The sequence below is a fragment of the Pygocentrus nattereri genome, chromosome 2 (assembly GCF_015220715.1).
Source record: "Pygocentrus nattereri isolate fPygNat1 chromosome 2, fPygNat1.pri, whole genome shotgun sequence".
NCBI classification, from domain to species: Eukaryota; Metazoa; Chordata; class Actinopteri; order Characiformes; family Serrasalmidae; genus Pygocentrus; species Pygocentrus nattereri.
This window is the reverse complement of record NC_051212.1, coordinates 18,756,044-18,770,974: the sequence shown is the minus strand read 5'-3', so window position 1 is coordinate 18,770,974 and position 14,931 is coordinate 18,756,044. Positions and strand designations below refer to the sequence as shown.

At 38.4% G+C, this 14,931-nt stretch overlaps 1 protein-coding gene across 1 annotated transcript in view; it reads left to right on the top strand.

The window, feature by feature from the left end:
* The window catches only part of dnah2 (dynein, axonemal, heavy chain 2), a 220,040-nt gene extending 205,684 nt beyond the window's left edge, over positions 1–14,356 (top strand). The window contains exons 83-88 of the mRNA XM_037533256.1: positions 540–691; positions 796–910; positions 6,823–6,999; positions 11,179–11,253; positions 13,438–13,588; positions 14,038–14,356. Coding sequence (XP_037389153.1) covers positions 540–691; positions 796–910; positions 6,823–6,999; positions 11,179–11,253; positions 13,438–13,588; positions 14,038–14,192 — 825 coding nt within the window. The 3' untranslated portion in view covers positions 14,193–14,356. The remainder of the gene's footprint in view (positions 1–539; positions 692–795; positions 911–6,822; positions 7,000–11,178; positions 11,254–13,437; positions 13,589–14,037) is intronic.
* The last annotated feature ends 575 nt before the right edge of the window (positions 14,357–14,931 follow it).

Below are 14,931 nucleotides of genomic sequence, written 5' to 3'. Positions count from 1 at the left end.
TAAATATTTACAGATACTGATATGATTCTGATATCACTGTGCATCCTTCCTTAAAGTAGTGGTAAATTCGAATAAGTTTTCTTTGAGTAATATTTTACCTTACAGCACCCTGCTTGTATTTACTTTTATTACTTATTCACTTTTAATCTGCATGTGTTTATTTAAATAACATGTGTTTTAGACCAAAAGCTCAAAACTGCAGTACAACAACAGGCTTCATATTTGTAACCATTTCATTTGATAACTTCCAGTGAGGTAGCTTTTATAGGCGTTTTAATGCATCTGGCTCATCTCACCATCATTGTGAACAGTTCTAACTCTGTAAGTTTCTCTAGAAGGTGTGCTTCACATCCCACAGTTCTAATTGACTTTCATACCGAGACCTTTATAACTTAATTTAATTGTGCTGAAATTATGGAAAACAATCTGCATAATTCCCATTTACAGGCTTTAAAAACTTTGTGTGCCCAATATGCTATGGAAGACTGCTCTGATCATCATGCAAATTAAACAGCAGTAATATATTGCTGTGTGTTTAGGTGTTAGAACTCTCTGCTGATGTGCGTCAGAAGATCCCAGCGCAGGTGGACTATGAAGGCACGCGGAAGCTCCTGCAGGACGACCCCTCACCTCTTAATGTAGTCCTGTTGCAGGAAATACAGAGATACAACACTCTGCTGCACACCATCAGGTCTGTATGTCTGAGGGCGATAATTGTGAGCTTTGTTTGATGTGATGCACATACTTTGCTATACACATAATCTATGTAACTGATGAGTATGTGTGTGCAAACAGAACATCTCTCCTAGAGTTGGAAAAGGGCATTAAAGGTCTAGTAGTGATGTCCAGCAGTCTGGAGGAGACATTTCAGTGCATCCATGACGCTCGTGTGCCTCCACTTTGGGAAAAGGTAGGACACTATTAAAATATTACAATATCTGCTTAGGACCTAGTCATCCGTAATCATAACATGGTAATTGAAAGTAAATGTACTTACTTAAAGAATAAATTATTTAATTATGTAGTTAAATTTAATAGTATAGCAGTTTGAGAGTAATACTCTGTATTTCTAAGGGTTGAAGGTAGATCATTGTAATTATATGTCAAAAAGTCACAGCAATAACAGTATACTTCTACTTCTAATAGTTGGCGCGTTTTGCTCATAAAGTCAAGAGGCTTCTATTGTCATCTCATCTATGTACAAGTACCCAGAGGAGTGAAATTACATTCCTCCAGGAACAATACGGTGCAACATGAAACAATAGACAGAACAATGTACAAACGTGCAGACATAAGTGCAGAAAATGTAAACTAGAAACAATACATTAATACGATAAATAAAACAGACATTTGACACAGTCAGACATTTGACACAGGACAGTGCAGCACCGACACAGCACACATTTCTGAGCATGAAGTAATGAGAATAAGGTGTAAAGATTATTTAACATGCTGTGATCTGTGAGTTAACGCAGTCAGATAATATACGTGAGCACAGCAGTTACTGAGGTACTTGAGTAAACAAAGTGTAAATACAGTGTTAGCAGAACTTACATATTATTGATGAAGTAACACTTGAAATGATTGGGATATATATATATATATATATATATATATATATATATCTATATATATATATATATATAAATATATATAATTTTTTTTTTTTTTTTTTTTTTTGGAACAAGGCACAACTTCATTCTCATTCGGTGGGAAAAGAAATTTTATCTTTGACTGTTTTTTTAGCCAGTAGTATGTACTACTTTTATCTATCATAGCATTTTTTTGAATATTTGTAGTGGGTTAGTTTCCCCAGGCATTTTCAGACATGATCATTAATAAGAGCATTTTTATGAGCCTACATTGTGAATTTTCACAAGCCTAGGACCCTCATCATTAACTTTGAGTACTTGATATTGAGTAAATATGATGTGAAACAAGCTAACCTGATCATGGTGCAGGAATTTTATGAGTGTCGGTTGAAATGTCCACAAAACAGTCAGAATGGACCCAACTAAGTTTGATAGGTCCATGTAACAGGTAGCCATGAAAACGCTATCTAACTCTCCATATCGTGTAAAGCAGCTGCGAGGTCTTAGACTGACAATGTTTGATTAGCTTAGCACTGTTTTTATAAGTACATCTCAATTAATATTTATATTATTTATCACTATTATTCATTGTTAGGATCATTTTTCCATTTATGTTTTTTTGACAGTAAAAAGTGAAACTGCATTCCCTGGAGTGATAGTACTTCATCCAATACCTTTGGGTTTATTTTGGAGTAGAGAGTTGGTGGGGTGTTCTCCCAGCATGATGTTCCAACATCAATACACACTATATTGCCAAAAGCTTTTGCTTGTCTGCCTTCACACACATATGAAATTGAGTGAGATCCTATTCTTAATTCATAGGGTTTAATATGATGTCAGCCTACCCATTGCAGCTATAAGAGCGTCAACTCTTCTGGGAAGGCTTTTCACAAGGTTTGGGAGTGTGTTTATGTGAATTTGTTGACCATTCTTAAGCGCATTTGTGAGGTCAGACACTGATGTTGGACAAGAAGACCTGGCCAGCCATCTCATCTTGAGGTCAGGACTCTGTGCAGGCCAGTCAAGTTCTTCCACACCGGACTCCCTCATCCGTGTCTTTATGGACCTTGCTTTGTGCACTGGTGTGCAGTCAAGTTGAAACAGGAAGGGGCCGTCCCCAAACTGTTTTCAAGTTGGGAGCATGAAATTGTCCAAAATCTCTTGGTCTGCTGAAGCATTGAAAGTTCCTTTCACTGGAACTAAGGGGCCGAGCTAAACTCCTGAAAAACAACCCCACACCGTAATTCCCCCTCCAACAAACTTTACACTTGACACAATTACCATTCTCCTGGCAACCACCAAACCCAGAATCATTCGTCGGACTACCATATTAATCACTCCAGAGAACACATCTCCACTCCAGTGGCGGCACTTTACACCACTGCATTCAACGCTTTGCATTGCGCTTGGTGATGTAAGGCTTGGATGCAGCTGCTCGGCCTTGGAAACCCATTCAATGAAGCTCTCGAAGCACTGTTCTTGAGCTAATCTGAAGGCCACATGAAGTTTAGAGGTCTGTAGTAATTGACTCTGCAGAAAGTTGGCGACCTCTGCCCACTATGCACCTCATTTTACGTGGTTGACCACTTCATGGCTGAGTTGCTGTCGTTCCCAATCGCTTCCACTTTGTTATAATACCGCTGACAGTTGACTGTGGAATATTTAGTAGTGATGAAATTTCAGGACTGGATTTGTTGCACAAGTGGCATCCTATCATGGTACCATGCTGGAATTCACTGAGCTCCTAAGAGCGACCCATTCTTTCACAAATGTTTGTAGAAGCAGTCTGCAGGTCTAGGTGCTTGGTTTTCTACACTTGTGGCCATGGAAGTAATTGAAAACTCTGAATTCAATGATTTGGATGGGTGACTGAATACGTTGGGAAATATAGTGTGGGTGTGTGTGTGTGTGTGTGTATATATATATATATATATATATATATATATATATATATATATATATATATGAATTCTAAGAAATGAACAGACTGCAAAAAATAAGCATTTTCACTAGTGGTCTGTTTTGGACTTGTGAACTTGACAATGTGTGGCTAGCACATGCTGTGGGCACCAAAATGCCCGCATGCGCATGCATATGGACTGTTCGTCTACAGATTCTCTGATAAACTCAATGCATCATGTGGGCACACATAGTGGCTGAAATAAATCATTGTGTTGAGAGTGTGGTGCGCTAAGCTGTGAGGGCAGTGCCCTGTGCTTAGTGGAGAGGAGCTGGAGTGGAGTAAATGAATGGTGGAGTGCTAGAAGGTCATGCTGCTAGAGTAGAGGCCAGTGCTGGTAGTGCTGAGGATCAGAGGATGGCTTTATCCTTCTCTCTCTCCCTTACTCTCTCTCACGTATTCACCCACACTCTCTCTTATGCTCACACACACACAGACTCTTTAGAGCACTTATGTACACTGCCTTACATGGTCAAATGAACACACTGTTTCTCTGTTCAAATATTCCACTCATCCATCATCGGCGCACTGCTGCCCTCTTTATGGCAAGATAGCACTGCTCAGACAGACATCTTTGTCAGTGAGACTGTTATCAATGGGGATGCCATATTTGAGCAAGGCGCTTCATTTTCAAAGTCATAAATGCTTAAGTTTACAGAAAATTAAGGAAAATGTTTTTTTTTTTCTTCAAAGCAGTACAAACAGTACGCTTGGTGATGTACTGCCGCACCCACTCACACGCCTGGAACACCACCACATATGTGAGTGAGTTGTTGTAGGTGGGGGATTAAATGATAAATATCTTCAGTCAAGTTGATTATTTTGCGAAAAATGAGCAACCCTTCACCCCATTCCCTGGTTTAATTGGTGTAGTGAGAAAATGGAATGCATGAGGACTAGAATCAAGAAGCAGCACCTGGCTGGTTGTTGGCACTGAAGCATGCTTGTTAATTGTAAATATATGTATATAAATGTATATATGATAAACATTTTTCCATTGCCATACCTGAGTGGCCAGTGTAATCTGTGTACCCCGTATTAGACAGCATATCGCTGCTGTCGGAAGAAAACCTCACATCTCCATTTTTGTTGTTTTACAGTTTTTTGACATAATTTGAAAATGCATGTTGACCTCTACATGAGCCACGTTTACATGCAGCCTAATAATCCGTTAATAATCCAACTAGTTGCGGAATAGAATAGTCCGATTGAGGCCTTTCACAATACAGTTTCTATCCGACTGATCGAGGTGGGTAATCCTGCAAATAATCCCTTAAATAGAAGAATAATAGCCATGTAAATGCCTGTATCGGATTACATTTCTAATCAGAACGTGTAAGTACGGTTTGCGCATGTACGTCATGTCATATCAAAAGCACAGAACTCATAAAGAGTTCTGGCAAAAGTTTATAACATTCAACATGGCAGAGCAGAAACTGGTCTGCAGAGGAGATGAAGTTTATGCTCTGAGCTTTAAAGAAGGCGGTGGGACAGATGTCCAGCGTATATGTCTCAGAACACGACGTCTTCCTCTCAGCCTTCTTTAATAAGGACATGTTAAGCACCTTTTCCTGAGTCTGACATCATTTTAAAGTGTGCCAACTGGAAACTCATCTCACTCGGACTAGAACTCACGAGATGCTCGCTGTCATGGTAATGTTTACTGTAAGTGGTTCTCCACGCATGCGCATCATTTTGGATTGGATTACTTGTAGTGAGCATATAAACGAATATTTTCATGAGATTGTTAAATAGAGTGTGATCGGAATGTATTCATTTGGTTTGGCAAAAAAAATTGCATGTAAACACAGCCATTGTATGTAAATTTCATGAAGAATAGACCTAAAAAACGGTCCATACTGACTTGGAAAAAAGTCTGGTTCCACTGACTTACTTTAAAACTAAAGTATGTTGTTTCCTGTTCTCCTGTAAAGTTACTATTTTGGAGATAGGAGGTTAACTTCCAACAACAGTGATGTAGTAATGTGACTATTCATTATTTTGATACTGTTCTGTAATAAGCAGAACAAACATATCTGTTAGTAAGAGAGAACAAAGGCAGACCTCTGTCTCTCCACTCTCTCGTTCTCTTCATTATAACTTCAGCTCATGCTGCAGCTCCCTGTCTGCCCTGTGTTCACTCATTACTCTCTCTTCCTCTTTCTCTTTGTCTGACTTTCTCTCAGTCTCCTCCATCTATGGCCTTAACTTTGATCTGATAATAGCACAAACAGGTAACACAGACTGCACAGTTCTTCTCTTTCATTCCCTCCTTCATTCTCATGACACTAATATCCCTGCTAAGATGCATGGCTTTCATTTTGTCTGTACACCCTTCGCCCCCGTCCTTTTTTCTTCTTATCTTGTCCCCTTTTCTGCACTTTGTAATGTTTTGAATGGTAGTGAGACATGGTGTTCTATATCATTCGCACTTCTTTCTTTAGCTTCAGTGGCCATACTGATGCTGTGAATGTGAACATGTATGCCTTTTACTTGTCTGCAGTTAAGCTGAGAGTGATTACATATAAAGTGTAGGTGGTCTTTTTTGTGATACAGAACCTTGGTGTTGATTACATTCAAAATATCTTCAGGTGCATATTTTTAATTAGTTTTCACATTCAGCTCAGTCTGTCATGTGTTACTCAAAAAAAAAGGAAAATGGCAGTAGGAAAACGACATGGGTTACAGTGTATATTTATTCTTGTAAAATAAAAGTTTGTTTTGTGCATGAATTGGTCTAAATTAAACTTAATCAGCCGCACGTTGCACAGAACTACACAGCAGCTTCAGCTTTGGAGATGCTAAATATGGTGAACAATTACCAGTCTCATTTTAGGTTTTTAATCAAATTAAAACGTTTGGCCTTTGAACATCAAAAAAATAATATAAACAGTGAAATGCATTCTCATTTCACAACCCTCAGGAAACAATACCGACCTGCACTGAATGGCTTTCATTTATTTTATTGCATTATTTCTTTAAATGTCACTATATTACATAGTATCTGGATCAAAGGCTTCAAGAGCCTCAGTATTGCACTAATTTTAATGAAGCTCATGCCAGACCCTGAAATACTCCACTGCTTTGCCCTTGGCAAGCGCAGCAGGGCTTTGAACAACATAATGTCACACGAAATGAATAACTAACAAGGTTGGCAGTCAACCACCTGTGTAAGCCTAGCTCATCATCATACATCTCTCTCTCTCTCTCTCTCTTCTTTTCTCTCTCTTGATCTCTTTCTCGATCGCTCTCTTTCTCCCCACCCTTTAGGCGTATCCGTCTCTGAAGCCCTTGGCATCATGGACAAGAGACCTGTGCCAGCGGGTGGAGCAGTTTGCACGCTGGGCAGAGACAGCACACCCGCCAGTGCTCTTCTGGCTCTCTGGCTTCACCTTTCCCACAGGCTTCCTCACAGCTGTGCTACAATCCTCTGCACGGCAGCACAACGTGAGCGGCAATATGCATGCATGCATACATATATACATCCATCCATCCAAGTATTCACATTTACACATATGCATTCATACACACTCACTCACACACTCCTATCTGTCAGAGCAAAATGGTAACTTTTCAGGAGAAGCAAAAACATTTTTGAACTTTATTGTAAGTTAATGTAACACACAGGCCTATGCAGGGGCTCAAGAGAAAAAAGGGTATGAACATAAATTAAGCCTACTATAATTTACAACACTCTGATCAAGAGAGACAATCTAATCCTGTTTCAGAGAAAATTTCCCAAGAAATTTTAGCATTACTGTTTGAGCATGAATGATGAACCAGTGAGTTATAATTCTATCTAAGAATTTCACAAAGCCTTATATACATCCCTATTTTTTTTACAACAACAGAACCTTGGTTTAGTAGGTTATTATGGACCTTACTGCCGACATGGTTAAACCACATGTAAGATGGCATTACTGATTCAGGAGGAAAACAAAACAAAAAAAAACACTAAAACATCAAAAATATTGTGTGCTGAAAGTTGCCTTTAATGAGTTTTTCAGACTACATTGTATGTCTTTACATACTAAGAAAAAGAAGGTCCGGAGCAATGTCAACACCTTAAAAGGCCAAAGGTTTATTATATACTTCTATATCCCAAGAATAGCTCTTGGTGTCCCTATAGTTACTAAATAATAAGCCTTAGTACGTATTAAGCCTGGGATGATTCTCTTACATCCTCAGAAAACACATCTTTCACCAAGCTCTTTGAGTACTCTCTCAACTTGCTCACGATCATCAACTCTATCCACTCAGGGAAGGGGTCTGAAGCACAACTTACAAATTGTTCTTCCACACACTGGGGCTCAAATCTGTTCTTGAGAAAGCTCTAAGAAAAAGTGTCATGATCAGATTCATGATGTGTTCACACTTTCGTGCCCTTGAGTGTGTGTAGATTCTGTTCATACCTAAGAACAAATCCCAAATTGGAAAACATTGGTGAATGTCAGAATCTTTGTAAAAACCACATAAGCAGGTTTTAAGCAGAAATTTGAGCCAGTCCACTAGCTTTGTTTAGTTGAAACAGATCTTGAAGAAGCACAATTATTATACCACATGACCAAGAAGGATACATTCTGAGAAGAAAAAGGAGGGCCTCAGACTCTCTCTGAGGTCTGTCTGTGCAAATGTGCATTTTTTCCAAGTAATGTATTAGAGTATTTCCATTTTTCCATTTGTCTTGAAATATTTACACAACATAAAGTGCAGATGGAGTTTTAAAATAAAAAAAATGGACTGAGGAGGTTTTGATCTGACAGCAATGATATGCACATGTGACAACAGATAGATGTGTGATGATTGTTATTGGTGCAGTGGATTGCAGTACAACTGCTGACAAAACACGATAGACATACAATAAATAACACACATAAGTACAATACACAGTGTATACACAATATAATATACAGTGTCAGCATAACAAAAATATATAATCATGCAGCAAATTCACAGAATGGGTTCTTACAAGAACCAGACAATCTAATAAGCGCACTATAATGATGTATGCTTCTGAAGAGTTTAATAACCTTATCGCAGTAGGGAAAAAAGCTGTTCCTGAAATGGATTTCCTTAGTTTTCAAAGACCTATAGCATCTCCCAGAAGGAAGCAATCAAAAAAAGACGATAAGGTGAATGAGAATCCAGAATAGTCTTCTTTGCTTATTTATGGGTGAGTTGGATTTAAATAGAATTGACTGAATGTAGTGGTGAAGTTTTACAAACAATACCTTGCAATTTGAAAAACAAATCTGTAATACATGAGATAAGAATACTCACCAATGTACAAATACAATTTAACCAATAGCTCATCTCTTACTTTGCTGTTATTTATTTTAAGTGTTTTTGTATTTTTTTTACACTTTATATTCATAGATTTACAGCTATAAGCAAAAGTTTGGACACCCATCGACAAATCACATTTTTGCCTCTGCAGCAAACTATTATAATACAGATTTACTGTGAATGATGATGCAGTTACTTTATACAACTCCAATTCCAATGAAGTTGGGACGTTGTGTAAAACATAAATAAAAACAGAATATGATGATTTGCCAATCCTTTTCAACCTATATTCAACTGAATGCACTACAAAGACAAGATATTTAATGTTCAAACGGATAAACTTTATTTTTTTTTTTTTTGCAAATATTCACTCATTTTGAATTTGATGCAACACGTTCCAAAGAAGTTGGGACAGGGGCGTGTTTACCACTGTGTTACATCACCTTTCCTTTTAACGACACTCAATAAGTGTTTGAGAACTAAGGACACTAATTGTTGGAGCTTTGTTGGTGGAATTCTTTCCCATTCTTGCTTGATGTACAACTTCAGTTGCTCAACAGTCCGGGGTCTATCTCTGTTGTCGTATTTTGAGCTTCATAATGCTCCACACATTTTCAATGGGAGGCCAGTCTAGTACCCGCACTCTTTTACTACGACGCCACGCTGTTGTAACACGTGCAGAATGTGGCTTGGCATTGTCTTGCTGAAATAAGCAGGAACATCCCTGAAAAAGACATTGCTTGGATGGCAGCATTTGTTGCTCCAAAACTTGAATGTACCTTTCAGCATTAATGGTGCCTTCACAGCTGTGCAAGTTACCCATGCCATGGGCACTAACACACCCCCACACCATCAGAGATGCTGGCTTTTGAACTTTGCACTGATAACAATCCGGACAGTCCTTTTCCTCTTTGGCCCAGAGGACACAACGTCCATGATTTCCAAAAGCAATTTGAAATGTGGACTCGTCAGACCACAGGACACTTTTCCACTTTGCGTCAGTCCATCTCAGATAAGCTCGGGCCCAGAGAAGCCGGCGGCATTTCTGGGTGTTGTTGATATATGGCTTTCGCTTTGCATGGCAGAGTTTTATCTTGCACTTGTAGATGGAACGACGAACTGTGTTCACTGACAGTGGTTTTCTGAAATGTTCCTGGGCCCATGTGGTAATATCCTGCAGTGCTGCCTGAGGGATCGAAGGTCACGGGTGTTCAGTGTTGGTTTTCTGCCTTGCTGCTTACTTACAGAGATTTCTCCCGATTCTCTGAATCTTTTGATGGTATTATGGACTGTAGATGATGAAATGCACATTGAGAAACATTGCTCTTAAACTGTTGGACTATTTGCTCACACAGCTGTTCACAAAGTAGTGAACCTCGCCCCATCCTTGCTTGTGAATGACTGAGCCTTTCAGGGATGCTCCCTTTATACCCAATCATGACACTGACCTGTTTCCAACTAAACTGTTCACCTGTGGAATGTTCCAAAGAGGTGTTTTTTGAGCATTCCTCAACTTTCCCAGTCTTTTGTTGCCCCTGTCCCAACTTCTTTGGAACGTGTTGCAGGCATCAAATTCAAAATGAATTAATGAATATTTGCAAAAAACAATAAAGTTTATCCGTTTGAACATTAAATATCTTGTCTTTGTAGTGTATTCAATTGAATATAGGTTGAAAAGGATTGTTGATTGACCCATTAGGACTGGTTAGGCAGGTCAAGATTTTGATTAGGAATTGTAAGCCAATGACAATTCCAGAGCATAAAAATGATCTGTCTCTTCTAAGCTTGTGCTGGCCAGAAAGGCAAAGAAAACCCTCCATATGACAGCAAAGGGCCTGCAGGAATGTTTAACCTACACATGATTGGTGGTGCACTGTTCTACTGTGCAGAATTGCTTGCACAAACATGAACTGCATGGTAGCAAGATCAGATGGAAACCTTACATGTGTCTTCATCACAGTAATAAAGGTCTAAAGCATGCAAATCAACATCTAGATAAGCCAGAGGCATTTTGGAAACAAGTGCTGTAGAGTGATGAAGTTAAAATAATAACTGATGGTATGTTTGGAGAAAAAAGAGAAGCATTTGAAAAGAACACCTTTCCAGCTGTTAAAACATATCTCAAAATTCATTATTACCTACATCAAGAAATGCAAGCCGGTGCTTTTAGAATTTATATTTAAGTTAAACATAAAGTAATTATATATTAACATTTTCAGAAAAAAGTATTTTTTAAAACAGGTTAATTCAGAGGTTATTTTAACTTCTTATTAAAGAAGGCTTCAGACACATGAGTCTAGAAGCATCAGTGAGAATGACAAATCACTCTGTGTTCTGCAGGTGTCTGTGGACACACTTTCTTGGGAGTTTATTGTGTCTACAGTAGATGACAGCAACCTGCTCTTCCCTCCCAAGGTGAGTAACCAATGATAATATCATTCCATCCAAACTCAGTCATATCCTCTAGTAAGCTACAGTGGTGCTTGAAAGTTTGTGAATCCTTTAGAATTTTCTATATTTCTGCATAAATATGACCTACAACATCATCAGATTTTCACACAAGCCCTAAAAGTTGATAAAGAGAACCCAGTTAAACAAATGACACAACAATATTTGTGTCATTTGTTTATTGAGGAAAATGATGCAATATTACATATTTGTGAGTGTCAAAAGTATGTGAACCTGTAGGATTAGCAGTTAATTTGAAGGTGACATTAGTCAAGTGCTTTCAATCAATGGGATGGCACAGTTCTTAAATTAGGTTGTGTGAAGACTAAATTGTTTGAATCCAAAACTGGGATATATCACTGGCAAAAGACTATATGCTAGTCTTACTATAATTACTAATATCTGATAGGAGAGTAAACATGGGAGAAAATAATTGAACTCCTTTGGAATAATCTGGATTTGTGCATTAATGGCTCCTAAAATGTGATCCAGTTTTCATCATCATTATAATAATAAATAAAGACAAACACTCACAACATTTTATATTGTCATATCATATTGTCATATCTTTAATGAGAACAAATGGTTTAAACAGTTAATGGTCTTTGACATGTAGCATAAAGATGTTTTGAGAGATTATGAAGTGTCATCTTAACTGCATATTATGTTCAAGTACTTGAACGGCTTGATCGAAAGAGCTTCCAGAGGACCTGTCGCCTGAGAATCTTTATTTTGAGGAAAGCATCCAATTGAAGATGTACAAATAGAAGACATTCTGTACCTTTCCTTGTAGTAGCCATGCTGCAAAGATCAGTGCAAGGACATGCATCAGAATCAGTAAACGAGCCTTGGTGACAACAGGCAAATCTCTGGTACTTGATTAAACATCATGAACATGTGTTTATGAGTTCTAGCCTACCATAAGAAAAACACTGAACATGAGTGAAGTACTTGGGAATCAATAAACTCTCATTCCAGCTGATCCAAAGCTCAAGCGTAATTCAACAACAAAGCTTAAATCAAAGAAGTTCCCTATTTCATTGTTTAAAATTTTATTCAAGCTCTAGACATGCATTTATCAGGTGGAGTCAATTAAGATGTGTTACTGTGTCTTTGAATGTCTAAACCAGAGGCAGCTTTGATTTTAGTACATTTACAGCATTCTTGAAGTTTTAACAGTGTACAAGCTTTAACAGTGTGGTTTGTTTGTGAAATTCTTGCTTCTAAGGCTGCAAGAACGACCTCCTTGAGGAGAAGGAAAAAATTGCTTTCATAAACATTGAATATATTGCTAATGTGACACAGTTGGTCTATTATTTGTTGTAGCAGAGCCTGATAAAGTACAGAATGCGTGTAATCTTATGACTCACCTGGGACTATTGTACTGCTCCATGTTCATTTGTATGTTGTGGCTAATGTGATGCATGCCTATGTGCATCACTTTCTTCTGCAGCTGAGCACATGAACCTCAGCCTCCTCCCTCTCAGTTGTAGAAACAGATAATTGAAATCAGAATTCTAGCTGAAATTCTTAACTTGTTTAAGTATTGTTATATTCCATATTGTTGTCACTAATAATGATTTTTTTGTATTTTATGGGTGGCATTTTTTGAATTGTATATAGATGCTCTCATACAAATAACTTGCATAGATGTGACTTATACATTTTACTCAAATAAAACTCTGAACGGTTGTTTACTATTGATTTTAGCTGGTTGTAACGATATTATTTTAGCATTGTTGTCAATCAGTTATCATGGTAAGATATTCTAGCCAAATCTTGGCTTAAAAGAGCAGATTTGCAGATATTATGAGATCAAAAGGAGCAGCTTTTAAATGCAGTGATGCACACATCACATGAGGTTGAAATGTGTTTCCTGATGCTCTTCTTTACTGCTGTATCCCCTTGAGCTCCAGCTATGTGTATAAGAGTAAATGATATAAACCATAGGTTGCTCTTGATACCACCTCTGAGACACAGGGAACAGCTCAACAACATAGTCCCCACTCCATAATCTTTTATTATACATACTGAGATTGTTCATGATGTATTTGAATATTGTCATTTATTACATTTTCTGCTGAAATATTGTACATGTACCACTGCATATGTCACTTGTAGAGACATACATTATATATCTCTATCCTACAGGATGGCGTGTTTGTTCGGGGACTGTATTTAGAGGGAGCTGGATGGGATAAGAAGAACTCATGTCTGGTGGAGGCAGAGCCCATGCAACTGGTCTGCCCTATGCCCACCATCCACTTCAGACCTGTAGAGAACCGCAAGAAAGTAGCCAAGAGTATGTACACACACACACACACACACACTCTAGGAATGTCAGTAGAGGTGGCAATATTGTTATCATGACAAATTACATAACATAATGTCACAATATGCTTATTTGAGCATATTGTGGATATCATCAGTGCTTAAAGAACACTGAACAGCTGCATGTTTCATTACAAAGAGAGCCTAATTAGTCCTGTTTAATTGGTTTTAGTGTGGTGCAGTACGTTCAATACACTATTGGTTCTTTTTTGTCTGTTCCTACTTATCAAACCCCACAAAAATAAATGCTGGCCAAGTGAATCCATTTCATTTTTCAGTCTGTGAAAATATCTTTGTAGGTTATATTTGCTGTGTTGGCCACCCCTAGCAGACGCTCAGTATTAATGACTTGGATTCAGGTTTTTATTCTCACTGTGTCTACTGTGTATAATTATTTTACATGTCTTGCTCTGTGTATAGGTATGTACTCTTGTCCCTGCTATTACTTCCCTGTGCGTTCAGGAGGGGCTGGGCGCCCTTCATTTGTGGTGGGAGTGGACCTGAAATCAGGAGCTGTGACCTATGAGCACTGGATCAAGAGAGGAACAGCACTACTGATGAATTTGGACAATTAGAAAGGCAACACACATACAGACAGTATGAAAGTCTATACATTCAGAGTTCATGTTCATGTTGCACACTAAAGGCAAAAGTTTTCAACAGTCTGTAAATAGTTTTATGTTTGTAAGTTAAATGAAATACAAAATGCTATTGACAATTAAACACAGATTTAATCCAAGTATCACTAATTTGTTGTATTTGATGCAACCAGGACACAGATAACAATAATGCCTCCCAGACTTCTTCTAAATGACGTTCATTCATTCACATAAACTGACTACAGAGAGAGAGAGAGAGAGAGAGAGAGAGAGAGAGAGAGAGACAGAGAGAGAGAGAAAAACGCTGAAGTTCTCAGGACTGTCTTGAGGCTCTACACGGGTTGGGATAAATTCCTGAAGGAGTGAGGAAAACAAGAGGGAAATGGTGAAACTGAAGAATAGTTCTGAGGAAAGAAGAGAGGGAGAGGGTGCATGTGTGAGAGAGAGAGTGGGGGCCTTGGTTCAAGGCTGTATTCAGACAGGCCTCCTCCTCTGAAAGAGCAAGACTTCCTCAGGACTGTAAGGGGCTCTTTACTGAGCTCCACGTCTGAGGCAGTGTGTGTACCGCTAACTGGTTGTTGGGGTGCTCATAGCAACATGTTGAATTCAAATTTAAATTGGGCCTCCAAGGCGCTATTGTAGTTGCTCAAAGTACTTCAGATTTTTTCTCTCTCTTTTTTAATGGACGCAATGGGAAGAAGGGAGGGAACGACAT